The 26,508-nt window shown below is 64.3% G+C and overlaps 3 protein-coding genes and 1 long non-coding RNA gene across 8 annotated transcripts in view; 2 read left to right on the forward strand and 2 right to left on the reverse strand.

The window, feature by feature from the left end:
• Positions 1-6,860, forward strand: part of DNMT1 (DNA methyltransferase 1) — a 32,087-nt gene extending 25,227 nt beyond the window's left edge. For all 5 annotated transcript variants that reach the window (XM_048831399.2, XM_048831397.2, XM_048831396.2 and 2 more), the window contains exons 24-34: positions 350-440; positions 1,020-1,148; positions 1,916-2,198; positions 2,927-3,068; positions 3,382-3,548; positions 3,764-3,941; positions 4,300-4,495; positions 4,894-5,057; positions 5,404-5,520; positions 5,930-6,020; positions 6,477-6,860. In XM_048831399.2, the coding sequence (XP_048687356.1) occupies positions 350-440; positions 1,020-1,148; positions 1,916-2,198; positions 2,927-3,068; positions 3,382-3,548; positions 3,764-3,941; positions 4,300-4,495; positions 4,894-5,057; positions 5,404-5,520; positions 5,930-6,020; positions 6,477-6,514 (1,596 nt within the window). In that variant the 3' untranslated portion in view covers positions 6,515-6,860. The remainder of the gene's footprint in view (positions 1-349; positions 441-1,019; positions 1,149-1,915; positions 2,199-2,926; positions 3,069-3,381; positions 3,549-3,763; positions 3,942-4,299; positions 4,496-4,893; positions 5,058-5,403; positions 5,521-5,929; positions 6,021-6,476) is intronic.
• Positions 3,735-5,405, reverse strand: LOC142069696 (uncharacterized). The gene is made up of 2 exons (XR_012665646.1): positions 5,228-5,405; positions 3,735-4,712 (listed from the first exon to the last, which is right to left on the reverse strand). It is a non-coding gene; the product is annotated as an uncharacterized LOC142069696 (long non-coding RNA).
• A 3,568-nt stretch (positions 6,861-10,428) lies between the features above and the next one.
• EIF3G (eukaryotic translation initiation factor 3 subunit G) lies at positions 10,429-17,529 on the forward strand. Its single transcript, XM_048831472.2, is given in 13 exon segments — positions 10,429-10,585; positions 10,588-10,739; positions 10,741-10,751; positions 11,757-11,803; positions 12,782-12,943; positions 13,026-13,114; positions 13,571-13,630; positions 14,108-14,212; positions 14,498-14,687; positions 16,528-16,635; positions 16,911-17,047; positions 17,163-17,269; positions 17,433-17,529. Coding segments are annotated over 13 exon segments (1,341 nt in total). The 3' UTR covers positions 17,449-17,529.
• Positions 17,530-17,845: 316 nt separating this feature from the next.
• Positions 17,846-26,097, reverse strand: LOC125627813 (uncharacterized). Its single transcript, XM_075121788.1, has 14 exons — positions 25,989-26,097; positions 25,153-25,323; positions 24,755-24,856; positions 24,187-24,237; positions 23,670-23,840; positions 23,430-23,506; positions 22,601-22,708; positions 22,025-22,148; positions 21,719-21,797; positions 21,452-21,581; positions 21,066-21,232; positions 20,162-20,588; positions 19,726-19,968; positions 17,846-19,021 (listed from the first exon to the last, which is right to left on the reverse strand). Exons 1-14 carry the CDS (start codon positions 26,004-26,006, stop codon positions 18,046-18,048), a joined length of 2,844 nt encoding a protein of 947 aa, XP_074977889.1. The 5' UTR covers positions 26,007-26,097; the 3' UTR covers positions 17,846-18,045.
• Positions 26,098-26,508: the final 411 nt, after the last annotated feature.

The raw sequence follows: 26,508 nt of genomic DNA on the forward strand, positions 1-26,508 counted from the left end.
AAGGCACGTGAGCTGTTCTCGGGGGAGTCTAGAGAGAAGCATAAGAGAGCCCTCTCTCCAAGAGCTGGCAGAAGCGCGTCACAGTTCCCGAAAAGGATTGCTTCGCTGTGGAGATGAGGGCCCGATCTGCTTACAGTGGGCAGTTTGCAGGATCACATGGGGGCTTGCGACCACCAGGTTTTGACAAAGCGGGTGGGTGGATTCTGGCTCTGCCCTACATGAAGTGAAGCAACGTAGTCCTCACGAAGGCAGCGTCCCCTGAAACTCGCGAACACCAGCTGTACCCGTGGCCTATAGGGCACGTGGGAGCCTTACGTCCGTGTGCCGGATTAACCCCTTCTCTTTGCAGGCTTACAATGCAAAAACCAAGAGCTTTGAAGACCCTCCGAACCATGCCCGTAGATCTGGGAATAAGGGCAAGGGGAAAGGGAAAGGCAAAGGTAAGTCTAAATCCTGGTGCTTTTGTCTCTTGCAAATTTTGTAGCTGCTTCTGCTCCATATTATCCCCCAGCTTGCCCGGAACTTTGCAGGGAAAACAGAGCATTGGCCTGTTGTGAAAGCTGCATTGTACATTAACCAGACACTGGAAATGCCGGTTTGAACTAAGCCATGCAGGGTACAGGTGTGTCTCCCGCAGCATTTTAAAGGGCCAGCGATGTGAAACTGTAACCCACTTCCCAAAGGTTAGAGAAGTTTCCTGTATCAGACGCCCGCGTCATGGCCCAGGCCCCCCGGGGCTGGGCACTGCGCAGACTCTGAGTCGAGGCGCTGTCTGCCCCAAGGAGCTCAGCCTGGCATCTGCCCAAGCTGTTGTGCTGGTTTCGTGTTTCTTCTCTCCCCTGTTGCGGCTTGGGTGCCAGCCCGCCCTTTAGAGAGAAGCCCCTTAACCCTTTCTGCTCGTCTTAAGATCCACACGTGCCTGCTAGAGAGTGACTGACCCGGAGTTCTTGCCCCCTCCTGACTGCGGCTGGAGAGGCTGCCGGGTGCCGGCACAAACGGTCTCTCCTTTCTCCACACAGGCAAAGGGAAGTCGGTGTCTGCCTTGGAGCAAAGCAAACAGGAGGCTGCCGAGGTGAAGCTGCCCAAACTGCGCACCCTCGATGTGTTCTCGGGCTGCGGGGGCCTGTCTGAGGGATTCCACCAAGCAGGCAAGGAGAGGGGGTGGGGGCAGGTCCAGGGGTAGAGCCAGGGCACTGGGGGACCCTTCGTTCTTGCGTCTCTTTGGTGTGAATTATTTCTAGTACTGTGGTGCCTGGAGGTCCCGGCACGGGTGAGTCCCAGGGGAGCCCCCTGTTCCTTGGCTTTTGCAGGTGGGCAGCCCCTTATTTGAAAGCAAAACGTGTCTCACCCCCTTAAGTTTACCGTAACAGTGGCAAGTAACCGATGGCATGTATGTGCATTTCCCGAGGGTGGCGGAGAATACGGGACCTCGAAGCAGGGGGAGGGAACGGGGTGGGCAAGATTTGCTTTACTTTATAGTAGATTGTAGCACTCACCGACCACGACCACCTGGGGGTCACAACCCACCAGTCTAGGCTGCCCTCCTGCGAGCAGGCCCTGGAGTGCCATGGCTGATTTCCTGCCTCCGGACACAACCCCCACGCTCTCCTGCTGGGCGCTGCACAGATGCTCGTATGAATCAGTCCCTGGCCAAAGAGCTCACAGCCCAGATAGACCCGGGGGCTGGAGGGAAACTGAGGCACAAGGGAGGGAAAGGGACTTGCCCAAGGTCAGTGGCAGAGGCGGGAATTGAACTCAGGTGTCCTGAGTCCCTGTCCAATGCTCCGCTCACTAGACCACACCACCTCTCGCAGCCACACACACATGCTCCCTGAAAATGACAGAGCTGAGTTGGGTGGAACTGGTGAGAGGCGCCTGCCGGGTCTAACGCCCTCTGCTCCCCCTCCGTCCCCAGGGATCTCGGAGACGCTGTGGGCCATCGAGATGTGGGAGCCAGCCGCCCAGGCCTTCCGCCTCAATAACCCCGGCACCACGGTGTTCACTGAGGACTGCAACGTGCTGCTGAAGCTGGTCATGTCTGGCGAGAAGACCAACTCGCTGGGCCAGAAGCTCCCGCAGAAGGGGGACGTGGAGATGCTGTGTGGTGGCCCGCCCTGCCAGGGCTTCAGTGGCATGAACCGCTTCAACTCCCGCACCTACTCCAAGTTCAAGAACTCCCTGGTGGTCTCCTTTCTCAGGTGAGGGGCCAGGCCTTCCCGCTGGCTGCCCGTCCCCTGATGCCTGGGTGCTGCTGGCGCACCTGAGAAGCCCCCTGCGTATGTTTATCGGAGCAGGTGGGCTCTGGCCGGGCGTGCCCCGCCAGGGAAATGCAAACTGGGTCTGCAGGTGCTGCCAGGGCTCTGGGCCCCACCTCTCCTCCCAAGGAGGCTTCCCGGGGCCTCGTGTGACCTGTGGTTGGCAGGCTCTGACCTTAGGGTAAGGACTAGACATTCATGGGAAACTGAGGCACAACAGTGTGGGGCTGGTTCTTGCCCCAAGCTCAAAGAGCCCAGGAACCCTAGCCCTCTGCTCTAACGACTGAACTGTCCACCAGGAGGGAGCGAGGGTAGAAGGGGCTGCTGAGGACTCTCTCAACGGCCATGTAACCATCAGTGGGGTAGGGCGGGAGGAGCAGGGGTAGGGCACTGGACTGGGATTCAGCAGACCCAGGCTGGTCGCTTCGTCTCCCCGTGGACTCGACTCTCTCTTTCCCCCACCCCCCCGAACCTCGGGAGACTCCCATGGCCCTGTGCCCTCCCTCTGAGAGGGGCTTGAAAGCTCTGGGCGTTTTGGCATGAGAGAGTCACCAGAATTGTGCCAAACCTCCAGTGGGGGAGGGTTAGTTTGTGGCACTGGCTCCAGGGGTCTGTCTGCTAGCCCGGCAGGAGCCCCTGTCTCTAATCTCGCTTGCCCCCGCCCCGTGCAGTTACTGTGACTACTACAGGCCCAGGTTTTTCCTCCTGGAGAATGTGAGGAACTTTGTCTCCTTCAAGCGCTCCATGGTGCTGAAGCTCACCCTGCGGTGCCTTGTGCGAATGGGCTACCAGTGCACCTTCGGGGTGCTGCAGGTAGGAGCCAGGCGCCGGCCGGGATCTGGGGGGGGTGGGGTGGGTGCCCCACTCCGATGGCCAGAGACTCTGCCGAGCTAACCCCCCTCCCCCCGCCAAACTCATTCCCCTCTGGGCCAGAATTGCAGCAGGGACTCCACGGCTGGAACACTGCCCCACTGAGCCCTTTGGCTCTGCTCCCCAGCGGCTGTTCCCACCCTGCCGCTCTCCCGGCAGCTGGGGCGTTCAGGCTCAGGATGCCATGGTCCTGTCTGGGCTGCAGGGGACGCAAGCCCACGTTCACGTTTGCTCAGGACGCTCTCCCTCGGTCCAGGCGGGCCAGTACGGCGTGGCCCAGACACGCCGAAGGGCCATCGTCCTCGCTGCGGCTCCTGGAGAGAAGCTGCCCATGTTCCCTGAGCCCCTGCACGTGTTCGCGCCCCGGGCCTGCCAGCTGAGCGTCGTGGTGGACGACAAGAAGTTTGTCAGCAATATAACCAGGTGAGCGCGTCCTTGGCAGTGCCGCAGCCAGGCCTGGAGTGTGGACGGGGCCCCCGGAGCGACGGCTCTAAACGCCCGGGAGAGGAACAAGCTGCTCTGAGACATGCCAGGTGTTCCCCTGTGTGAAGTGGGTTGGTCAGTGAGAAGGGGCGCGGGCAGTGCCGCGAGGGGCGAGCTGCGACTGGCTAGGTGACAGCTTCCTTTATTCCTCCTAGAACGTACTCGGGGCCCTTCCGAACCATCACGGTCCGGGACACCATGTCCGACCTGCCGGAGATCAGGAACGGCGCCTCGGCCCTCGAGATCTCTTACAACGGGGAGCCCCAGTCCTGGTTCCAGAGGCAGATCAGGGGCTCGCAGTATCAGCCCATCCTCAGGGATCACATCTGCAAGGTGAGGGCTTTCGCGGTGGTGCAGTGTCACCCAGACGCCCCAACGGGGCTCAAGCCCCTTTGGGCCGGGCCCTCACAGACAGCGCGAGGGACCAGCCCTGCCCGCAGCCAAGGGTGGAGTTATTACCCCTTCTTACCGACGGGGGACCTGAGACCCAGAGAGATGCCGTGACAGAGGAGAGCATGGAACCCAGGGCCTCGTGTCCTGGCCCCCAGCTTTTACCCCAGACTAACCTGCCTCTACCTGCCCCTGGGTACCCAGCAGCAGCAGTGCCCTGCGTGCTGAGACCCGGCCGTGGGGCGGCATCGGGTGAGCTGCGGTGGAAGGGTAATGCTGGATGCCGGGCTTGACCTTGCAGGATATGAGCGCGCTGGTAGCTGCTCGGATGAGACACATTCCCCTGGCCCCGGGCTCGGACTGGCGCGACCTGCCCAACATCGAGGTGCGGCTGTCGGACGGCCCCGCCACCCGGAAGCTGCGGTACACTCACCACGAGAAGAAGAACGGGCGCAGCAGCACCGGAGCGTTGCGGGGGGTGTGCTCCTGCGCGGAAGGTACAGGGGGGTGCCCGCAGGGAGCTGGGGGCTGCTGCAGAGGGGAGGGCACTGGAACTGGCTGGCGGGAGAGGGGGACTGCTAATTAGTTCCTCCCTCGAAGTCTGAGAGCCCTCCTCATTCTAAGGAGCACAGACTGCAGCTGCTCTTCTCAGACCCATGTCTTGTCCTTGTTCTCAGTTTCCATCTTGTGGCAATGAGTTCCACAGGATAAACACTGGGGATGGAAAATGTGTCAATTCTGTGCTGCTTAAATTCATAGGGCCCATTGCACTGGGTACTGGGATGGGACGTAAGGGAACCAGGCTATCCGCCCAGCTTCCTAGCCATCCTCCCCTCGAGTCTGCTCCTTGGCCCGTAGCTCAGAGGAAATCCCTGTGCTCTGTTCCCTCCCGCAGGTAAACCGTGCGACCCTGCAGACCGACAGTTCAACACCCTCATCCCCTGGTGCCTGCCCCACACCGGCAACCGGCACAACCACTGGGCCGGGCTGTACGGCAGGCTAGAGTGGGATGGCTTCTTCAGCACCACCGTCACCAACCCAGAGCCCATGGGCAAACAGGTGCGTGAGCGTGTCCCCGACAGCAGCTGGTAAGCCCTGTGGGTGGGCTGGGGCTCAGCCGTGGCTGCCGCTGCGTTTTGGGAGGGGCATGAATGTGGGGGCTCCGTTGTTCGGGTGCAGAGAGGGGGCAGGGAGATGTCTGCACAGCTGGTCGCTGTGGGTTAAATCACCTGTGAGCCAGATCCACTCTTGCGCTGAGTCTAAACTCAACGGCCCTTGGGGGCGTGTGCAGCAGGGTCCGGTGCAGCACCTACCGCAGCACCCTTCTCGCTGCCGTCCGACCGACCTTTGGCCTTCGCGGGCTGGGAACTCACAGCTGCCTCAGTGTCCCCGTTCCCTTTCCCAGGGCCGAGTGCTTCATCCGGAGCAGCACCGGGTGGTGAGCGTGCGGGAGTGCGCGCGATCCCAGGGCTTCCCGGACACCTACAGGCTCTTCGGCAACGTCCTGGACAAACACAGACAGGTGGGTGACTGTGGAGCAAGGTGCTGGGCGAGCCCGGTTTCCCCTGCACCTGGTGGGTATGGTGCAGCAGGGCCAGTCCTCCATCCCCACTCCTCTGTTCACATCGGCTTGTAGACGTGCTCCCATGGGGCCAGTGTGAATTACGGCACAAAGTGCAGTCTGATGGAGGGTCAGAGCCCCGGCCTTTAACGCAAGGCTGAGGTAAGGACCTTTCGCCAGGGAATCGGCAGCTACTCTGGGTTCCTGTTTGCAAGCAGGATGCCCAGATAAGGAAGGAGAGAGGCTGGCTCAGAATGGGGTCATTGGGCGGGTGATTGCAGCGGAGGCCGTGAAAGCCGTGCTGCTCTTTCCCGATGTAACGTGGCCCGGATCTGCACAGAGCTCATGGCTCCCCTGCCTCTCTTCTCAGGTCGGTAACGCCGTGCCTCCGCCTCTGGCGAAATCCATCGGGCTGGAGATCAAGTCGTGTGTGTTGGCGAAAGTGAAAGAGGAGGCCACAGGTATCTCGGGGCACGTGGACTCGAGCTGGTGTGTGCTCACTACTATACGCTCCAGTGCAGCTGCCCTCCTGCGGGCCCAAACCAGCCAGGGCATGAGCCACTTTGCCTGGCGCATCTCGGTTATCGAGGGGAGCTTCAGTTCTGTAACTTACAGCTGACTGCTCTCAGTAACTACTGCCCCCTTTGTGTTCAAGGCACGCTGGGCTTTGACGCCGTACCAAGCTGGAATTGCCTTTTAATAACTGGCCCTTTTTGGGACCATTTCATTCCCGGGATCAAGTCTTACTCTCCAGCTGGTGCTGGCGTTTGCCCCTCATGTCCATCAGAGCAGCTCTAGGTGGGGAGGTCACATTGGTGGCAACTTTTGGAAGGCAGGGGATGAACATCCCTTAGCGTGACTGGCTGAATGTAACAGGAGGGGCTGCTAGGCCAATGGTGTCTCTTGTTCCTTCACAGATAACAGCAAACCAGAAAAGATGGAAATTATGGACTAGCGTGTAAATCTCCCACCTGGCCCCTGGACTCCCAAACATGCACTGATTTTTGTTTGTTTTGTTTGATGACATGATGAGGTCTGTCTCCGTTCAGCTGCACTCATGACCAGTCTTCATCTCCTTGGCTGACCTTGGAAGCTGTATGTGATGGTCAAATTATCAACTAATAATCATTTTAGTGATCGGCTGTGCAGTGCCCCCACCGTGCATTCTGGATTTTAAGGATGATGTTTTTATTATGCATTGTATTGAAAATAATCAACCACTTTATACAAGTGGAAATTAATACTTTATGTAGTTTTTATATGTTGTAATATTTCTTCAAATAAATCTCTCCTATAAATTATACCCTGGGTGTCTCTCCTGCTTCCCCTTCCTGGCATCGGAGGCTGTGCAGCGAGGGGCAGCCTTGGCTCTGTGCGTGTTAAGAACCAGGAGAGCCTAGGTAGTGACTAGAAGCCGCTGCTTGGCTGGAGTGTGCGTGGCTGAGGAGCCCCTCCTTCACGACTTCCACGCCGCCACCTCTCCTCCAGACACGCCTGCGTGCGACCGTCCGTGAGTAATGCCCCGCCTCTGCCCCACGCAGCGCTGAGGTTCCCGACAGGCGGCGTTCCTGGGGATGAGGTCCCCACGGTGTCTGTGTGGCGCGTGGGGGCTGCTCCTGGGAGAAGGGGCCTGACCATGTAGGACATCCCATAGAATGCTGGGGAGGGAAGCCTCTGAGCAGCGAGATGTGCCTGTAAGGAGACCAGGCGCTGTAAATCTCCAGTTCGTGTCTCTAAAGCTTTCCACTGGACTCCAGCGGGACTGCTTGCTCGTGGGGCTGTCTATGCAGGTGAGGGTGGGAGATAGTCGGCCCTTGGCTGGGCGCTCGCGAGGCCTCCCACACGGACACAGAGAAGAGCCCCAGGGTCAAGGGGATATGTGGTTTAACAGGAGCAAAGTCCAGCACCGTTTGCTACGGGTCTGGCAGACTCTCAGGACTGATGTCTGACTAGCTCCTCTTGGGGGTTGGTCACACACACGCAGCATTCACCTGTTGTTTGCCACCCGGAGGCTGTGCTGTGTCCACAAAGGGAGGAATGACGGGGTTTGGCTAACTGAAGCTGGCTGTTGCCGTGGCGTTGTGCATCCTTAAACCAGGTCTCACGTGCACAATGTGCTGAGACACACCGGTGAGTGTGTGGTGCACGTCCCCACGCCTGTGCTGGCCTGCGTCTGTCCCGGCCGGACTCTTGTGCACGCTGTAGCAGCTCCTGCTTCTCGCTCTCCAGCTCCTCCGCTGTGTTGGCCACGAAGGCGGCGGCTGTCAGAGCGGCACAGTCAGAAAAACTTCCCTTTACACCCGATCCACTTTACCCCCGCTGAGAATCTGGCCCTGACCCCCCCGTGTCCTGGGATGATTGAATCCTTGTATCCTAGCTACATTACACAATCTGTAGGATTGTGTCGCATCTCTTAATAGCTGCCGAAAGGAAACTGGACACTAAACTGCTTCAGAACATGGGAGCAGGGCTCCCTGGATCTTCCTCATTTAGAAACATCCCTCGAGTGTTTGTTCAAACAACGCTCTTGTCTGTCTTAGTCTCTTCAATAAACCTGCCCAGTGGGATGCTAGGGTTACAGAGCCTGGTTAGCTACAGGGGGAAATGTAGTGTCCTTTTATTTCCAAGGGACATTGCAGATCAGCACTCAGTTGTCCCAGAGAGCTTCAGAGTTTGACATCCAGACAAATCCAGACTGGAAATAAGATGTACATTTTTCACAATGAGTAATTAACCCCGGACCAACTTCCCAAGGTTTGGGGTGCACTCTCCATCACCGACCGCTTTTTTTAAAATCAGGACCGCCTGGTTTTCTAAAAGCTCTGCTGGAGAAAAGTCCTGCACAGGGTGGTTCAGGCTCCTTAGATGATCACAGTGATCCGTTTGGGCCTTGCAAGCGATTAATTCAGAACTCTCATGGTGCCTTCTATGCAAGTCTTGATCCAAAAGGGGTCAGGAGCGAAGGGCAGACTCTGCTGTGTGTTAGGTAGCTTGTGGGTGTGGTGTGGGCAGTATAGGCCACGCAGGCTGGGATTCTCAGAGGGGCTCTGCTGGGTGTGAAGGACTCATCCCAGTGAAAATCAGTGGGAAGTGGGTGCCTCACTCTTCAGTTCCCTTTCAAACTCCCCATCGGTGCAGAAGGAAAGGTTCTGCCCTTTTCCACGCCGCTTTAGCGAGTCCCAGAAAGCAGCAGACGCTCCGCACGGCAGCATGACGACTTACGCATGTTCTGCTGCCATCTACCCTTCAAAGGAAAGAGAAAAATAGTTACATTCGTGTTGTAAAGAGAGAAAGTATCCTGGTCCAAGAGAGGCTGGTCACACCTCCATTTGCTTCCCGCTTCCCAGGGGGAAGGAGCGGGTGGGTGGAGGTCAGTGGGTGGCTGGGCTCTAAACGCTTAATGAGAGTTGGAGAGACTCATCCAGCTTCCGGCAGTGAATTGACAAAAGCTAGCGCTCCTGCTCGCGCTGCCGGTGTAAGGTTGTGTGTGGTAGGACAGGTTATCAACTGCCTCAGCGACCGAAAGCTCCCCAAGGCCTGTTCTCAGCCTGGGGCAGAGCTGTCCCTGCACTAGACGAGTACCCCTGGGGAGGGGTTGCAGGTGCAGCACCAGGCTGCAGCCAGGCAGCTCCCGAGGGGTCTCAGCAAAGTTGTTTTTCAGCTGCTCGCTTTCTTTCAGACGCATTTTCCCTGCCCCTGGGTTCCCAGCGGTTCTCGAGTCCCGTTTCTGCCCCTGCTGGGAGAACTCCTGGGGCTGCGGGGCCTGTGTGCTGGAGCGATGACGGCCCTAGAGCAGCCTGGGCCGCGCGTCAGGGCTCGGCTCTAGCACCCCCAGCCCGCGTCCCTACTGCCCTGGCTATGCGCCGCATGGTCGAGGCTGGATCCAGGGGCGCCGGCCCCCGGGACTGTCCGGGGCTCTCCACGAATTAGCGACTGTGGGGATGAAACCTCCAGGAATGCGTCCAGCCGAAGCTGGCACCCCAAGCGGGATCCAGCCAGGAGCCCTTCCCGGGGCGTCTCCCCATTTTGGCTGGGGGGCTGCGGGGCTGAGGGCTGGAAGTGCCCAGACCAGCCGCATGGCAGCACAGGCCCAGCTCTGCAGGGGGCGCCCCACCTGTGCTCCCTCCCCTCCCCCCGGCCAGGTGCGGCTCCCAGCATGCAATGCGGCTCCCTCTCCCCTCCCCCCCGCCCCCCCCCCGGCCAGGTGCGGCTCCCAGCATGCAATGCGGCTCCCTCTCCCCTCCCCCCGCCCCCCCCCCCGGCCAGGTGCGGCTCCCAGCATGCAATGCGGCTCCCTCTCCCCTCCCCCCCGCCCCCCCCCGGCCAGGTGCGGCTCCCAGCATGCAATGCGGCTCCCTCTCCCCTCCCCCCCGCCCCCCCCCCGGCCAGGTGCGGCTCCCAGCATGCAATGCGGCTCCCTCTCCCCTCCCCCCCGCCCCCCCCGGCCAGGTGCGGCTCCCAGCATGCAATGCGGCTCCCTCTCCCCCCCCCCGCCAGGTGCGGCTCCCAGCATGCAGTGCGGCTCCCTCTCCCCTCCCCCCCCGGCCAGGTGCGGCTCCCAGCATGCAATGCGGCTCCCTCTCCCCTCCCCCCCCGGCCAGGTGCGGCTCCCAGGATGCAACGCGGCTCCCTCTCCCCTCCCCCCGGCCAGGTGCGGCTCCCAGTATGCAGTGCGGCTCCCTCTCCCCTCCCCTCCCCCCGGTCAGGTGCGGCTCCCAGGATGCAACGCGGCTCCCTCTCCCCTCCCCCCCCGGGGCCAGGTGGGGCTCCCAGCATGCAATGCGGCTCCCTTCCCCCCCGGGGGCCAGGTGGGGCTCCCAGCATGCAATGCGGCTCCCTTCCCCCCCGGGGCCAGGTGCGGCTCCCAGCATGCAGTGCGGCTCCCTTTCCCCCCCCGGGGGCCAGGTGGGGCTCCCAGCATGCAGTGCGCCCCGGTGCCGGGCTAACGGCCCGCAGGACTCCATGTCCCAGCAGGCGCCGCGGCTCACGCCGTGCGTCGCGGCCACCCCGCTCCCAGCATGCACCGCGGCGATTCCCCTTCCGGTCGCCAGGGCTGCTTGCTGGGCCCTGCTTCCGGCGACGCTCTAGCCTGGGACTCGCTGCCCCGCGCGGCCTTCCGCTTCCGGTCTGCGCGAGCGAACCAAGTCGGGTCCTGCTGCGCGAGGCGCCGCGATGCCGACGGGGGACTACGAGTGAGGGGGGCCGGGGGGCGGGTTGAGGAGGGGGTCGGGGGGGCTGGGTGAGGAGGGCCCCGGGGGGCGGGGTGAGGAGGGCCCCGGGGGGCAGGGTGAGGAGGGGGTCGGGGGGGCTGGGGGGGGACTTGGGGGCAGGGTGAGGAGGGGGTCGGGGGGGCCCCGGGGGGCAGCGTGAGGAGGGGGTCGGGGGGGCTGGGGGGGGACTTGGGGGGGCAGGGTGAGGAGGGGGTCGGGGGGGCCCCGGGGGGCAGCGTGAGGAGGGGGTCGGGGGGGCTCCGGGGGGGCCCCGGGGGGCGGGGTGAGGAGGGGATCGGGGGGGCCCCGGGGGGCAGGGTGAGGAGGGGGTCGGGGGGGCTGGGGGGGACTTGGGGGGGCAGGGTGAGGAGGGGATCGGGGGGGCTGGGGGGGACTTGGGGGGCAGGGTGAGGAGGGGGTCGGGGGGGCTCCCGGGGGCCCCGGGGGGCAGGGTGAGGAGGGGGTCGGGGGGGCTCTGGGGGGCCCCGGGGGGCGGGGTGAGGAGGGGGGCCCCGGGGGGCAGGGTGAGGAGGGGGTCGGGGGGGCTCTGGGGGGCCCCGGGGGGCGGGGTGAGGAGGGGGTCGGGGGGGCTCTGGGGGGCCCCGGGGGGCAGGGTGAGGAGGGGGGCCCCGGGGGGCAGGGTGAGGAGGGGGTCGGGGGGGCTCTGGGGGGCCCCGGGGGGCGGGGTGAGGAGGGGGGCCCCGGGGGGCAGGGTGAGGAGGGGATCGGGGGGGCTGGGGGGGACTTGGGGGGCAGGGTGAGGAGGGGGTCGGGGGGGCTCCGGGGGGCGGGGTGAGGAGGGGGGGCCCCGGGGGGCAGGGTGAGGAGGGGGTCGGGGGGGCTGGGGGGGGACTTGGGGGGGCAGGGTGAGGAGGGGATCGGGGGGCTGGGGGGACTTGGGGGGCAGGGTGAGGAGGGGGTCGGGGGGGCTCCGGGGGGCGGGGTGAGGAGGGGGCTGGCGGCCTCTGACTCTCTCTGTCTCCGCAGCTCGAAGCCCAGCTGGGCCGATCAGGTGGAGGAGGAGGGAGACGATGGTGAGAAGCCCCGAAGCCCCGCCCCCAGCACAAGCCCCGCCCCCAGCACGGAGACCCCGGCCCAGGCCTTGGTGCCCCCCCATGCCCCCATCACATTGTTCTGCCCCCCGCCCCGGCTCTAGTGCTGGGGTGGAGCTGGTAAATCACTGGGGGAGGCTGGTCCCCCCGCCCACCCCCATTAACACTTCACTTGTTGGCCTGTTTAACCCTAAGTTTCCTTTAAGTTGCGTGGCCCCGGAGAGGCGCCTCGGCCCCAGGCTGCTGCGGGGAGAGAGCTGGGGAGGGGGTCCAGTCTCCCTGCCAAAGCCCCAGGGCAGCCTGCACCCCAAAACCCTCTTCCCTCCCCCGCCCAGAGCCCACCCCCACCCAAACCCTCTGGCTCTGAGCCCCCCGCCACACCCCAAACTCCTCATCCGTGCCCCCACCTGACCCTTCTCCCCTAGCCAGAGCCATCACCCCACCTAAGCCTCTACCCCAGCCCTGAGGTCCCCCCACACTCTGAACCCATGGGCCCCACCCCTGCCACACATCACCTCCATATTGGTGCACGTAACACAATTCATTTCGCATGTGGATGTAAAAAAATTAGAGAGGAACATTGGTTTAACCTGGGGGGGGCGGGGATTAGACACGTTGCTGGTTACGCTGAGATGCTGTAGGGATGAGTGCAAGGTCAGCGCCTGCTCAGGGGGCTTTCCCCCACCCCCAGGGCAGCTCTGCTCCTTGGGCCCCCCTCATGTGGACCTGATGATTCCCCATTGACCCCCCACACCCTGTTGGGATGTGAGATTCATGCCCGTGCAGTCCCCCAGGGGCTCAGTTGCAGGACTTGAGTGTGCCCTGTACCAGGATGGCAGTGCAGCCTCTCCGATCCCCAGCCCCCAGGGTGCGGGGGGACTTCATTCCCAGCCCTCCACCCCTATTGTTAGCTCAGCTCTGAGACCGCGCAGTGGCATAACAGCCGCTTCCCCTCCTCAGACAAATGCATCACCAGCGAGCTGCTGAAGGACCTCCCTTTGAGCGGGGGGCTGAAGGACACCCCTTTGAGCGGGGGGCTGAAGGACACCCCTTTGAGCGGGGGGCTGAAGGACACCCTCCTGAGCGGGGACCTGAGTGCAGATGTTGAGCTGCTGAAAGCAGGTAAGAGTCGGGACGTGGGACCCTATGCTGGGAACACCCAGTCACGCAGCTGTCTCACCAGCCTCCCCACTTCCCTCTGCAGGTCCCCTCCCATCCCCAAAAGAGCTCATCAACGGGAACATCAAAACCATCACAGAGTACCGGGAGGAGGAGGATGGGCGCAAGGTGAAGGTAAGTGGTGGGACTGGGGAGCGGGCCCCACAGTGCACCGGGCTTCAGGCTGGAATCCTCCCCAGCTCCCGCTGGAAAATCCACTTGGTCCAAGCCAGCCTGTTCCCGTCCTGGGGGCAGGATCGCTCCCCACAGCCCCTTCCCCGGGGCAGGGCCGTATATCCTAAGCAGTGGAGCTCCCCTGACTGGGTGGCTTTGTCTGCTTTTCCCTTCCCCTCCGCTTTCTCCTAATTGCAAGGCCTAGCCCCCAAGGAATACCCCAATTGCAGAGCACCCACGTGTGGTGTTCCACCCCATTGGAATGCAGGCGTGGCTGGAGCCGGAGCGAAGCAGCCAAGCATGTCTCCAACTGGAGCATCTGGTTGCGGGCCCAGCTTCAGCACCACTCCCCTTGGCACGCCATGACCCCGCCTGCCCCCATGGCACTCAGCGACTGGTACTGTTGTTCCTCTGCAGATCATCCGCACCTTCCGAATTGAGACCAGGAAGGCCTCCAAGGCTGTGGCGCGGCGGAAGGTGAGTGGGCTCCGCACTGGGATAGCAGGGCCACGAGGCGTTAATCCGCATAGGCTGTTCGCCTTGGGGGTAGCTTAGCAGATGTCTATGCAGGGAGCTGGGAAATCCTTCCCAGCCCTGCCAGCTCACCCCAGGGCTCTGCCTCATCCCTCATCTTGCTGCCAGGTCTCCCTTGTCCCTCCAGTTCTGTGTCCCTCCTTCCATCCCCACTGCGCTCCTGGAAGCCCTTTGCCCTTACCCTGGCTTAACCCTCTGCTGGGCAGTGGGGGCTGCTGAGCCGGGGCAGGGGGTCAGAGACAGTGGGGCTTTCCTGGGGCTACTAGGGGCTGGCCTTGCTGGGGCTCCCATGCCTGCGGGGCACTTGGTGTCAGGTCCTGCGAGAGGGGGCAAGGCCTAGGGAAGTGTGTGTGTGCGGGGGGGGAGAGCATGGCCCCATCAGCTCCTCAACACCCACTGTGACCATTGGCTCTCGCCCAGAACTGGAAGAAATTCGGCAACTCTGAGTTTGATGCTCCGGGCCCCAATGTGGCCACAACCACAGTGAGCGATGATGTCTTCATGACCTTCATCACCAGCAAGGAGGTGAGTGCGGGGGTGGGGGCTGGGCTGGCCAGGGGTTCTGGGGGGTGAAGTAGGTCTCTGGGTGGCTAATGGGATCTCGAGGGGACCCAGCGGGGGTGAGGGGCACAGGGCTCTGACAGCATCCGACAGGTCTGTCTGCCCTGGGCTACTCTGAGACGGGGGGGGGGGGGGGGAGCCTTGGCTCGCCGGCTTTGGGGTAGTGGGGTGGGGAATGGGCAGGAGGATGTGGGAGTCCCAGGTGGGGAGGGCTTCCTGGGGCTGACGGCCCTGCCCCGTCTGCTGCAGGACCTGAACTGCCAGGAGGAGGAGGACCCCATGAACAAGCTGAAGGGGCAGAAGATCGTGTCGTGCCGGATCTGCAAGGGTGACCACTGGACGACGCGCTGCCCCTACAAGGACACGCTGGGCCCCATGCAGAAGGAGCTGGCTGAGCAGCTGGGCCTGTCCACGGGCGAGAAGGAGAAGCTTCCAGGAGGTGCGGGTGGACCCATGCCCCGGGGAGGGCAGAGTCCCTGCACGGGGGTTGAACAGGGCAGGTGGGAGCCCGGGAGTACAGTGGGGGCACTCTGGATTAATCAAGGGGATGGGCAGGGGGAGCAACAGGGTCTCCCCAATGGAGGCTGAGGGGTAGGCAGGTCCCTGGAGGAGGGGGATGGGTGGGGAGAGCCGGTGGAGGGGGGCGCAGCGGGGGCGTGACTCTGCCCCTTTGCCTGTCTCTTGGTTAAATTGCCCGCCCTACGCACGCTCTGACTCAGCTGGGGCTTTGGGGGGTTTGGAGTCTGTTGGAAATCTCGGCTCATGCGTGTATTTCAAAGCCTGTCTGCGCCCGTCTCGCTAAGTACGCCAAATGGGTCACCCAGCGTGGGGACTCCCTTGTGCTGGATTCTCAGTATCAGAAGGGGTGATGGATTCTTCTAACCCCCCTGCCCGGTTCCAGTTCGGTCCACTGGGGCGTGCCATGGGGATAGGGAATACCTGGGAGCCGTGCCCCCTCATTCAGCTTGGCTGCCTTTCCTTCTCTGGGGCTGCTGCTGCTTGCAGTCCATAGTTCGCTGGTGGGCAGCTGTTTCCTGCCTCCCCGGCTCTGCTCTCCTTTCAGCTCCTGCAGCCCCCGCCTCTGTGCAGCCCCCGCCTGGCCAGATCCAGCTTTGGGGCAGTTTCGCCGCTGCTCGTTTTTATCCTTTTTTCGTTTTACTGCCTCACCCAAAATCACCAGAAACCCCCAAGCGGAGGCCAGCTCTGCTCTGAGTCACTTCAAAGCCAGTGCTTGAAGTGTGAGCCCCAGCCCCAGGTGTGTAAATCCTGCGACGGCGGCATGCCGCTGTCCTTGGGGAGCCCAGACCCAGACGCCCTGTGTTACCCCGCAGCTGGAGTGCAGAGGCTCCCTGCTGCCCCAGCCCGCCTGCCTCTCCAGCAGATGCCCTATTCTGCCACTCCAAACCTTGCCTGCCTGGAAGCATTCACTGCAGCCAAGGATCCAGGGGTTGCAGAGCCAGAGGGTGCTGACCCCTTTGTCCCCTTGGATGGATACTGCAGGGCCCTCCTTGTCCCCTTCCGTCATCCCGAAAACCTCTGAAAAGTGAACCCAGGCAAAGCCCCTCTGCCAGCTGCTTATTCTTTGGGGGCAAGCCCCAAGCCTTGGGTTCCTTTGCCCTCTCCGCTGGCTTGGTTACTTCGGTTGCCTTCGAGGCACAGGTCCTTCTGTTGTCCTTTGCTTGTCAGCAAGCTATGGAGCTTTCTCCTCCGCTTGTTAGCCTGGTCCCTGCAGACAGGGCAGTGCCCATCCCTTGGCCTCGGGCAGGCGGGTTGATCTGCTGCCTCCACAGGAGATTTTAAGAACGTCTTTTCAGTGCACACAACTCATCCTATGCAGCCCGACCAGCCAGCGGGTCGCTGGTGATTGTAGAGGTTACAAATGCCGTTTGGGTGCTCCTCTGCCAACTGGCTTCAAGGGCTCTTAGTAGGGTGACCAGATAGCAACGTTGAAAAAACGGGACAGGGGGTGGGGGGGTAATAGGTGCCTATGTAAGTCCAAAAGAACGAGACTGTCCCTATAAAAACGGGACATCTGGTCGCTCTTAGGGTCACAGGGTGTGTGCAGCAGGGCCACGCAGTGGTGGCGGAGGGGCAGGCAGGTCCCCAGGGAGGGGGTGCAGTGGGGGCTCCCCAGTGGTGGCTGAGGGGCGGGCAGGTCCCTGGGGAGGGGGTGCAGTGGGGGCTCCCCAGTGGGGTCTGAGGGGCAGGCAGGTCTCCGGAGGTGGGGGATGGGTGGGGTCTGGGCACTGCTCAAAGCCCCATGTTTCCGGCTTTCCCAGAACCGGAGCCGGTCCAGGCCCAGCAGAGCAAGACTGGGAAGTACGTCCCGCCCAGTCTGCGGGATGGAGCCAGCCGCCGCGGGGAATCCATGCAGCCTAACCGCAGGGGTAAGTGCTGGGGCCTGGCGCCCACCATGGGGCAGGGCTGAGCTGCAGACCAGTGGCCTTTCCACTTCTCACTGCTAGCTTGGAGGGCAGCCTGGACTCAAGGTCCCACCCCCAGCTCTGTGCCTCAGTTTCCCCATGCGCAGTGGGGCCGACGGCACCTCCTGCACGGTGCGTGTGACTCGTGCCGGACAGTTCCCCGCTTGCCCAGCCTGTGGTCCCCAGGGCTCTGGCAGCACCACCCTGCTGGCTGCCCTGACCTGTCCCCCTCTCCCCAGCCGATGACAATGCCACCATCCGGGTCACCAACCTGTCAGAGGACACGCGGGAGACCGACCTGCAGGAGCTGTTCCGTCCCTTCGGCTCCATCTCCAGGATCTACCTGGCCAAGGACAAGACCACGGGGCAGTCCAAGGTGAGGGCGAAGAACCAGGCCGTGCCAGGCACTGTCCCACAGTCCCTTTTTTCTGGGGGTCCCAGGGACTGGAGTGAGCCCCCACCCTGATCTCACCACCTGCCTCCTCCCCCAGGGCTTTGCCTTCATCAGCTTCCACCGGCGCGAGGATGCTGCCCGTGCCATTGCCGGTGTCTCCGGCTTTGGCTATGACCACCTCATCCTCAACGTGGAGTGGGCCAAGTGAGTGCCAGGCCTGGGGCGGATGCCGGGGGTCCCCTTGTCGCTACCCCCCTCGGGATCCTCTCTGGGGCGGGGCGGAGGGAGGTTGGAGGGCGTGGGGAGGGGGAGGTTAGAGCTGACCCCTGGCTTCATTCCCATTCTAACCCCGCTCTTCCCCACACAGACCCTCCACCAACTGAGGCCGGCGCCCTGCCAGCTGCTGCTCCAGGAATGGCTGCTGCTGTTGAGAGACTTGGTTCATAATAAAGGTTCATCCCCGCCGGGCGTGTGGCGGTCTCACTTCCTCCCCCGCCTGGGAGGGGCTGGCAGGAAGCTTGGGGTTGCAGGGGCTGCGCTGAGCTGCACGGCTTTATGCGATGCAGCTGGCGGGAGTGGGGGCTGGGCCGGGCCCTTGTCCTGACTCAGCCTCCAGCACCCTGTGGCCATGTGATGGGAGCAGAGCAGCGGGGGGGGGGGGGGGGGGCCGTGGTGACATACACAGGAACCAGGCGGCTCTGGGCCTGCTTCCCAGCCCTTGCAGGGGGGTTGCGGCTGCAGCCGGCCCCAGGACCTATACGAGAGTGACAGGACACGGAGCAGGGGGCTCAGACTCTGCTTTAATGGCTGATCTCAAAGGAGCCCAGCCCAGCCCCCCCTCGTGGGGGCAGGGGGTCTCCCCCAGGCTGGAGCAGCTGCTGTTACCCCGCTGCTCTGCATGGTCGGCTGGCCCCGGGGGGGGCAAAGCTCGTCCTGTGGGCCTGCAGCACAACGGTGGGGGGCTGGTTCCATCCCCGGGGTCAGCCACAGGCCTTTAGCGCCATGTTCTCTGCGGGCTGGGCCCTGTCCTGCCCGCGGGGGGCCCTGCACCAGGCCCGCATGCTGTCGGCCAGGGCGGCGTAGAGCAGCGGGTGGGTGCAGATGTTGAGGGTGACCAGGAGCTTGCTGAGCTGGTAGGCCGAGTGGATGAGCAGCACGTGCTGCTTGTCCTGCCCCTCGGCCTGCCGCTGCCGCAGGCCCAGGTTGAGGTTGCGCAGGGTGTGGTAGGGCAGGTAGGAGACGGCGTAGAGAGCCACCCCCACGCTCACCAGCCACCCCACCTGGCGCTTCTCCAGCGGCGTCAGGTGGGGGTTGCGGCAGATGGTGCGGAAGATGGCCCCGTAGGAGAAGAGCGTGAGCAGGAAGGGCAGCCTGCAGCCGAAGGCCGCCAGGAAGAGGCTGTAGGGCAGGTAGCGGGGCAGCTGCTCGTCCGTGGCGCTGCCCAGGCACTCGGTGCAGTTCCCCTGGGGCTGCAGCTCCGAGAAGTAGAGGGTGGGGGCGGAGAGGCCGGCCACCAGCAGCCAGCCGGCGCTGCTCAGGAGCTTGGCGTGGCGGGGCTCCAGCCGGCCGTGCACCAGGAAGGGGTGCACCACGCCCAGGTAGCGGTTCAGGCTGATGCAGGTGAGGAAGAAGATGCTGCCGTACAGGTTGCAGCTGAAGAGGAAGCGCTCGAGCTTGCAGAGGGCCAGGCCGTAGGACCAGTGCTTGGGCGGGTAGTAGTAGGCGGCCAGGAAGGGCAGGGAGAGGGCGTAGAGCAGGTCGCTGACGGCCAGGTTGAAGGAGTACACGATGCCCGGGTGCCAGGTGCGCTCGTGGGCCACGAAGCGGTAGATGGCGAAGGCGTTGCCGGCGAAGGCCAGGAAGAACTCGACCACCAGCGCAGGCCACATCTGCTGCTGGAACGAACTGAGGGAAGCTTTGAAGGGCCCCGGCCCGTGGTGGCCTGGTGCTGCCATCCTGGGGCAGAGGAAGCGGGAGGCTGAGTTCGAGGCTCCCTGCCTGCCTCCCCTCCCCCCTTCAGGCCGGATGCTGGTGCAGTGTGGTGCGAAGTGGCCCTAGGGTCCCAGCCTAGGCTGGGAGAGGGGGGAATTTTACAGCTGGGGGGTGAGACCAGGCTGCACCTGCCACATCTGTTCCCCTGCTGCTGGGGGGCCCTGGACCTCCTGCCCCCTGGCAGCCAGTGCAGCTTGAACAAAGGTGGTGGGACTGGCCACATGGTGCACCCAGCACAGCTGCCGTAGCTGGCCCCCCGGATTGTGTTCCCTACCCCCAGGCTGCTGCAGGGCTACTGGGAGCAGGAGCCAACTGCCCCTCCTGGTTTTCTCTGCCCATGCCCCTGCGGGAGAGACGCTCTCATGGTTGAGAACCCCTTCCCAGCATGTGCTTCCCTGGGCCTGCTGCCTGCCACAGAGCCAGAATTGCTCCCCCCACCCCCAAGGCGGCAACTCTGGGCCGCCAGCCCCCACGAAGTGTCTCCATGCCCACCCCAGCATCCTGCTTTGCTTCCCCCACAGCTGGTTGCTCACGCCGCAACGGAGGGCTCAGCTCTGCCCGGGGATGAGGGTTTAGGGACAGAACCATTCCCCCTCCCGCCCCTGACCCCACACGCTGTGCTATGAATTGCAACCGTGGCTAGTTGCCTCCCCCTGCCCGCACCTCACCTGGCACTGCCCTGGCCCAGCTCGGTGCTGCTGCCCAGCTGGGGGCAGGAAGCAGTGGCAAGTTCCTTCCTGCTCGCAGCTGACAGCAGAAGCTGCTCCTCCCCTTCCCCCACAGCAGGAGGGTGGCGGGAGGGCCTTGCGCCACCCTTTCGGGGAGGGGCAGGTAACCACCCACAGATCCCATCCTGCTCCGAGGTGGGCAGCATTGGGCTTGTGCCTGAGTAGGGTCCATAAGAGATCAGGCTGGGAGGGGAGGGCACCCGCATCTTGGCTCAGAGCAGTGGCCCCCCCCCAAACACAGGACCAGCACAGACAGACGAGAGGAATGCAGTGGTGTATTGCCCAGCCAGCCAGCACAGGGCCAAGAGCCCAGGAAATCCAGCACACTCCCCCCCTTCCCCCAGTCTATGGACAAGGTTGAGGGTCCTGGAGGGGCTAGTGCCACCCCTTTTTGGGGGCCCTGGGCCTCTGGAGCACCCCTTTCCCCCGGGCTGCCTGCTTCCTCTGCAGTCCCGGCTTCCCTGGCCCTTTGAACTTGGAGCCAGGGACCCTAAGGCCCCGCTTGGTTCCCTGCTGCGTGGGTCCTTTTGGCTTCAGACTCCGTGCTCCTTCCTGCCGCCTGTGGGCCTTGGGGCTCCGTGGGTCCTTCTGCTGGCCAGGCCTCTGTGAGATCCCCGGCTCCCTGGGGCTGCGCCCACCCCTCTGCTGCTGGCCAGGGAGGCTCCTGTGCTTCGCCTTGCGGCTGGCTCTGCCTGGCTGGGGGCTGGCAGGCTGCCCCCCAGCCTGGCTGGTTCGGAGTCTCTTGCTGGGCTGGGGGGAGCGCTGGGGCCCGTGTTTCCTCTTAGCACTTTTAGGGAACAGATCTAGAGACAGGGGAGAACCAGAGAGGAGAGTCACAATCCAGGACCGGCAAGGCCCCTTGGGTAGGGAATGGGAACAGCCATAGGGCAGGGGAGATAGGGCGACGGGGCTGTGAGATGGCCCCAGGCTGGGTTACCAGAACCACCCACCAAGGGATCCGTGCTCCAGAGGTCAGAGCTGGCTGAAGATGGGACCCCAAAACTAGGCTTCAATACCAGCCTAAGCTAGACCCAGTGCAAGGCCACTGCTGCCAGGGGCCGGGCACTGCAATGCCGGGGGGCTAGGCGCAGTCCATGCGGCAGGGCTGGGGGCCGGGTGCATCAGTGCGTTTACTTTGAACTGAAATCACAGAACACGCTCAGGAAGATTCGCATCATCAGCTGCTCCCGGCATGGAGACTCGGGGGCCCTGGCTCCCCCGTCCCGGGGCCGGTGCCAGCAGCCCAGCTCCGAGCACAGATCATCTGGGTCACGACTCACCTTGGTCGGGCTCCTCGCCCACCTCCTGCCGGTAATATTCCGCGTCGTCATCTGACTGGTCGGCCGGGTCCTGGTCCTCCGGCATCCCAGGATCCTCAGCACCGCTGTCGCCATCCTCCCCCTGCTGCTGCTGCTGCTTCCTCTTGATCCCTGCCAGGCTCTGCTTCCTGCACCCCAAAGCAAAGCACCAGCGTCGGGCCCCGAGGGGACTACAACTCCCAGCATGCACCGCACCGCGGGGAACAGGGCCAGGCTCAGGGCCCGTGCAGGCTCCGGGGCTGCAGCCGGCCCAGACCCAGGCTGGGGTTCCTGGCCCGTCTCCCTCAAGCCCACCCCCATCCCCCGCCCGTGGCTGCTGCCCCAGCGATGGGGGGCCTCCCGCTCACCTGTGGGCCTCCCGCTGCGCCTCCTTGCGCTGCACATCGGCCTCCTGCCGGCAGCGCCGCTCTGCCTTCAGCCGCAGTCGCTCCTCCCTCCGGGCCAGGGCCACCTGGAGCTGCTCCTCCGTCTTGAGAACTGGGGGGGAAGGGGGAGGAGCTCAGTGGGGATGGACCCCAGGGATTCGAACTCGCCACTCAAGGGCAGGAACGGGAGTCACGTGGGGCCTGGAGCCTGCGGACCCGGAGGGGGGCCGGGTCGGGCAGGGCACTTACTGAAGCTGTGGTAAAGCACGTTGCCCTGGCTCAACCCTTCCTCCACCTTGATGAGCTGCAGGGTCATTCGGGGACCAATCTGCGAGGAAGGTGACAGAACCCATCAGACCAGGGCCGGCCCCAGGCCCCTGCCCGGTTACAGCTGGGGGCAGAGCAGGCAGGGGGTGTGGAGCCCTCCCAGCCTCCCACGCAGCCCCATGGCCGGATCAGAACGTTTACTTTGAAGATCACGGTTCTATCAAGGTCTCTGTGTTCATCACGCCCTGCCAGCCGGCTCCACCCCCTGCCCCTGGCTGCAGCACACACCTCAGTGAGACGCACGGCACTCTGCTGGGCCTTCATGTTCCCCCGGCCCGCGTAGGCCTGGGGCAGCTCCAGGATATTGTGGGTCCCGTCCTGCTCGGCCTCACTCTCCGACAGGTTAATGTCCCTGCAGAGAAAACCCAGCCGGTCACAGGACACAACGTGGCAGAGCCCTGCACTGACCCACTAGACACCGCTCCCCTCCCAGAGCCGGGGAGAGAACCCAGGAGTCCTGGCTCCCAGCATCCCCTACTCTCACCACTAGACTCCCACTCCCCTCCCAGAGCTGGAACAGAACCCAGGAGTCCTGGCTCCCAACTGCCCACCCCGGCTCTAAGCCAATCTCTGCTCCATTGCAGAAGTGCAGCCTCAGAGGCCCGTCCCCTAGCTCCGGCCCAGTGGGCAAGTCCCCAAGCCCCGGGCACTCAGCTCCTGGTTCCCAAGCTCAAGAAGGGCGACGTGGGGTAAGCTGCCAGTGGGAGCAGTGGGCAGGGCCGACTCCGAGCCGCCAAGCACTGCACGCAGCTGCAGTGTCTCAGATCCCAGCCCGGCCCCCGGCGCGCAGGGCCCAGCGCTCACTTGGCCAGCAGCTCACTGATGTCCTCCAGCCGGCTCATGTTGGGGAACTTCTCCTGCAGCAGCTTCTTGAGGCCTTTGCTCGCCCCTACAGGCACCACCTTCAGGCTGCTGGGGGAGAGGAGACGGGAGGGGTCATGCACCAGTTCAGCAGGCAGGGGGTCTCTGGGAGCAGGAGGGGCCGAGAGGGACCCAGCTCGTGCACCAGAAGGGGCTCAGGAAGGAATCACGGGGCTCAAGGGCAGACGGGACTGAGCAGCTTAGCCGGTCTGCCAGCCGGGGTAGCCTGGCAATGGCAGGGAACTGACTGAGGGAGACAGCGCCAGAGGAACTGCAGTGGGATTCGAACCCAGCGCTCCGCAGCTGCTCCCGGGCTGGCACTTCGCCACGCACTGCACGGCTCCGGTCAGGCCGTAGAGATGAGGGGTTGGAGCCAGCAGAGCAAGGAGCACAGCCCACCCCCGCACACCCTGCTCTCCCCCGCTGCTGGGACGGGGCCGAGTTCTACGCCAGGCGCTCAGCACCATGCCCTGAGCTGCTGGGGATGCAGGTGACCCCCGGGAAGGAGGAGGAGGAGTCTGTCAGCCATCCCTGCCGGTTCCCGCTCGCTGGATGCCTCAGAGCATTTACTGTAGGATGAAATCACCGAACCATCAGCAGACTATACCCTCATTGCCAGCATCCAGAGGCGTAGGGGTCACCTGCCGAGACAGAGCCTCCCTTCCCCTCTCACACAGCCCAGTTGATCTCCCTTGGTGCCCAGCCATGGAACCAGGGAGCCCGGAGAAGCCGTGGTGCTTGGCCCCTGATGGTCCCCAGCGCAGACCCTTACTAGTGCCGGAAGTCCAGGAGCTGGGTGTCCGCGTTGTAGCTGATCAGCAGGCACCGCTTGATGGCGTTGAGGTTGACCTGGGGGCAGAGCCGCACGGCGGTGAGCACCAGAGATGAGCACTAGCCACAGCGGGTCTTCCCCCTACCCCTGCCAGCCCCCAGGGAACCCCATGCTTCCTGCAGCACGGGCTGGGGGGCCTCAATCCTGCTCCCCAAGTGCCTCCTCCCCCCACGCACCCACCTTGTGCACGTTGATGGAGGGGAACATGTTCTGGAACATGGTGGCCATCAGCTTGACGTGCATCTGCTGCAGCCCGAAGCTGTTGAGCACCAGGAGCGGGTGGTGCGTGAACTGCTGCTCGTGCATGCGGTGGTGCTTGAGTGACGACACCACGTCCTTGATGAGCGAGTACTGGAGGGCGGAGGGAGCGGGAGGTTGGGGCGCTGGCGAGAGGCATGGGGGGCTCTGGGCTGACTAGCTGGACCAGGGAGGGGGCCTCACCTCTTGGCATCCCCGGCTTGTGCTCAACAGCGCACGGGGAAGCCAGGGCAGCAGCGTGATCGCTGCGCGGGTAGCATCCCCTCCCCCAGAGGGGACACACGCCCAGCTCTGGCCAGGGACAGACTTGGACACCCACAACCCACACAAGTTGAGCTGGCCTGGGATTTAAGGAGGCAGGAGTAACCTGCCCGCGCTAATCCCAGACTAACGGGCGGGGGCAGCTCCGGACCCCCGGCCCAACGTGCCCAGCACCCACCTGCGTGACTTTGAAGGTCAGTGTTGGGCCTCCGGGGAGACGGACAAGTTTCTGCGGGAGAGAGACAGAGAGACACAAGAGTCAGGGCTGGGCATGGTCAGCACCTGCCCACCAGGGCAGTGCCAGGCCCGGTGCTGAGCAGGCTGCCCTGTCTGCTCCTCTCGATCTGCCCAGCGGGACGGATACATCAGTGCGTTTACTTTGGAACTGAAATCACAGAGCATGCTCAGTAAGATTTGCTTCATCAGCTGCATCCGCCATAGGAGACCCCAGGGGAAGGAATGTCACTGGAACTAGAAAGAGGGGCACCCAGCCAGGCACAAGCCTCCCTGCACCCCAGCTCGGTGCAGTGCCGGACAGTGCCGGCTCTGTGCTCTGGACCGGGCTGTAGGGGAAGGTGGTGGCAGGCACAAAGAGGCTCAAGCAATCAGCAAAGGCCCCAGTAAGACCTTTCCTAGCCATGGGGGGAGGCCTGCCCCTTACTGAACCCAGGGAGGTGTTCCAGCCTGACCAGGTACGGAGCTGGGGGACTGAGGGCTTTCCCTCCGGCCCCCATCGCACCACTTACGAAGTTGACATTGGTGGGGGATTTGGTGAAGACCAGGAAGTGTGTCACGCCCAGAGGCCCTGCCACCGCCACAAAATCCTTCAGGGAGTTCTTCTTCCGCACCTGGAAGACAGCAAGTGTCGCGCTACGCTCACCTCGGGGCTTGCGGCCTGCACTTGGGGGGCTAAAAAGGGGTGTTCCCAGAGACTCTGCTCCCCTCCCAGAGCCAGGAGAGAACCCCGGGGTCCTGGCTCCCACCCCACCTCCTCTCTAACACACTAGACCCCGCGGCCCTCCTGGAGCCGGGACAGAACCCAAGCGTCCTGCCCGCACAGCCTTGAATTCAAAGCCCAGCCTCCGTGGACCGGCAGGCTTCGCGGGACCCCGGGGCGGCCGGGACCCCGGGGCGGGGGGCTCACCTGTAGGGTGCTGGCTGTGAACGGCTCCATCACCCGCCGCACGTCCAGGATGAGCTGCTGCAGGCTCCGGCCCACGCGCCCGCGGTGGAAGACAAACGAGTGAGGGACGGAGGCGAACTGGTCCTGAGCCCGCTGCTGGGCGGCCGCCCGTGCCCGCTTCTGGTTCTTGGTCTGCGGGGGAGGGGCAGGGGGTCAGCAGGCCCCCCACGTCCTGCCCCCCACGCTCCCCTCCCCCCCACGTCCAGCCCGCCCCACGCTCCCCTCCCCCCCACGTCCAGCCCCCCCACGCTCCCCTCCCCCCCACGTCCAGCCCGCCCCACGCTCCCCTCCCCCCCACGACCAGCCCGCCCCACGCTCCCCTCCCCCCCACGTCCAGCCCGCCCCACGCTCCCCTCCGCCCCACGCTCCCCTCCCCACGTCCAGCCCCCCCACGCTCCCCTCCCCCCCACGTCCTGCCCCCCACGCTCCCCTCCCCCCCACGTCCAGCCCGCCCCACGCTCCCCTCCCCACGTCCAGCCCGCCCCACGCTCCCCTCCCCCCCACGTCCAGCCCGCCCCACGCTCCCCTCCCCCCCACGTCCAGCCCGCCCCACGCTCCCCTCCCCACGTCCAGCCCCCCCACGCTCCCCTCCCCACGTCCAGCCCCCCCACGCTCCCCTCCCCACGACCAGCCCCCCCATGTCCAGCCCCCCCACGCTCCCCTGCCCCCCCACATCCAGCCCCCCCACGCTCCCCTCCCCACGACCAGCCCGCCCCACGCTCCCCTCCCCACGACCAGCCCCCCCACGCTCCCCTCCCCCCATCCTGGCCCCTGGCGCCCCCCGCGGCCCCCCGCACCTTGCCCTCGCGCCCCATGCCTCCGCGTCCCCGTCCCCACGTGGACACGACACTTCCGGTCCAGCCCGTGCGGCAGCCTCTGCGCGCCGGGCACTTCCGGCCGGTGCCGCCCTCTAAAGGGTCCGGGCGCTTCCGGTACCTCAAGGGGGGCGGGGCTGACCGCCCTGTGCCCCACCCCCCATGTATCCCTTGTGACCCTCCCCGCACACGGGGACCCCCTGTGCCCCCCCACACACACTGCACCCCTACACCTAACCCCCCGTGCCCCATACACCCCCCGTGCCCCCCACATACACCGCACCCCTACACCTAACCCACGTGCCCCATACACCCCCCCATGCCCCCCACATACACCGCACCCCTACACCTAACCCCCCGTGCCCCATACACCCTCCGTGCCCCCCACATACGCTGCACCCCCTACACCTAACCCCCATGCCCCATACACCCCCTGTCCCCCCCACACACTGCACCCCCTACACCTAACCCCCGTGCCCCATACACCCCCTGTGCCCCCCAC

Source organism: Caretta caretta, chromosome 20 (assembly GCF_965140235.1).
Source record: "Caretta caretta isolate rCarCar2 chromosome 20, rCarCar1.hap1, whole genome shotgun sequence".
Taxonomy (NCBI): domain Eukaryota; kingdom Metazoa; phylum Chordata; order Testudines; family Cheloniidae; genus Caretta; species Caretta caretta.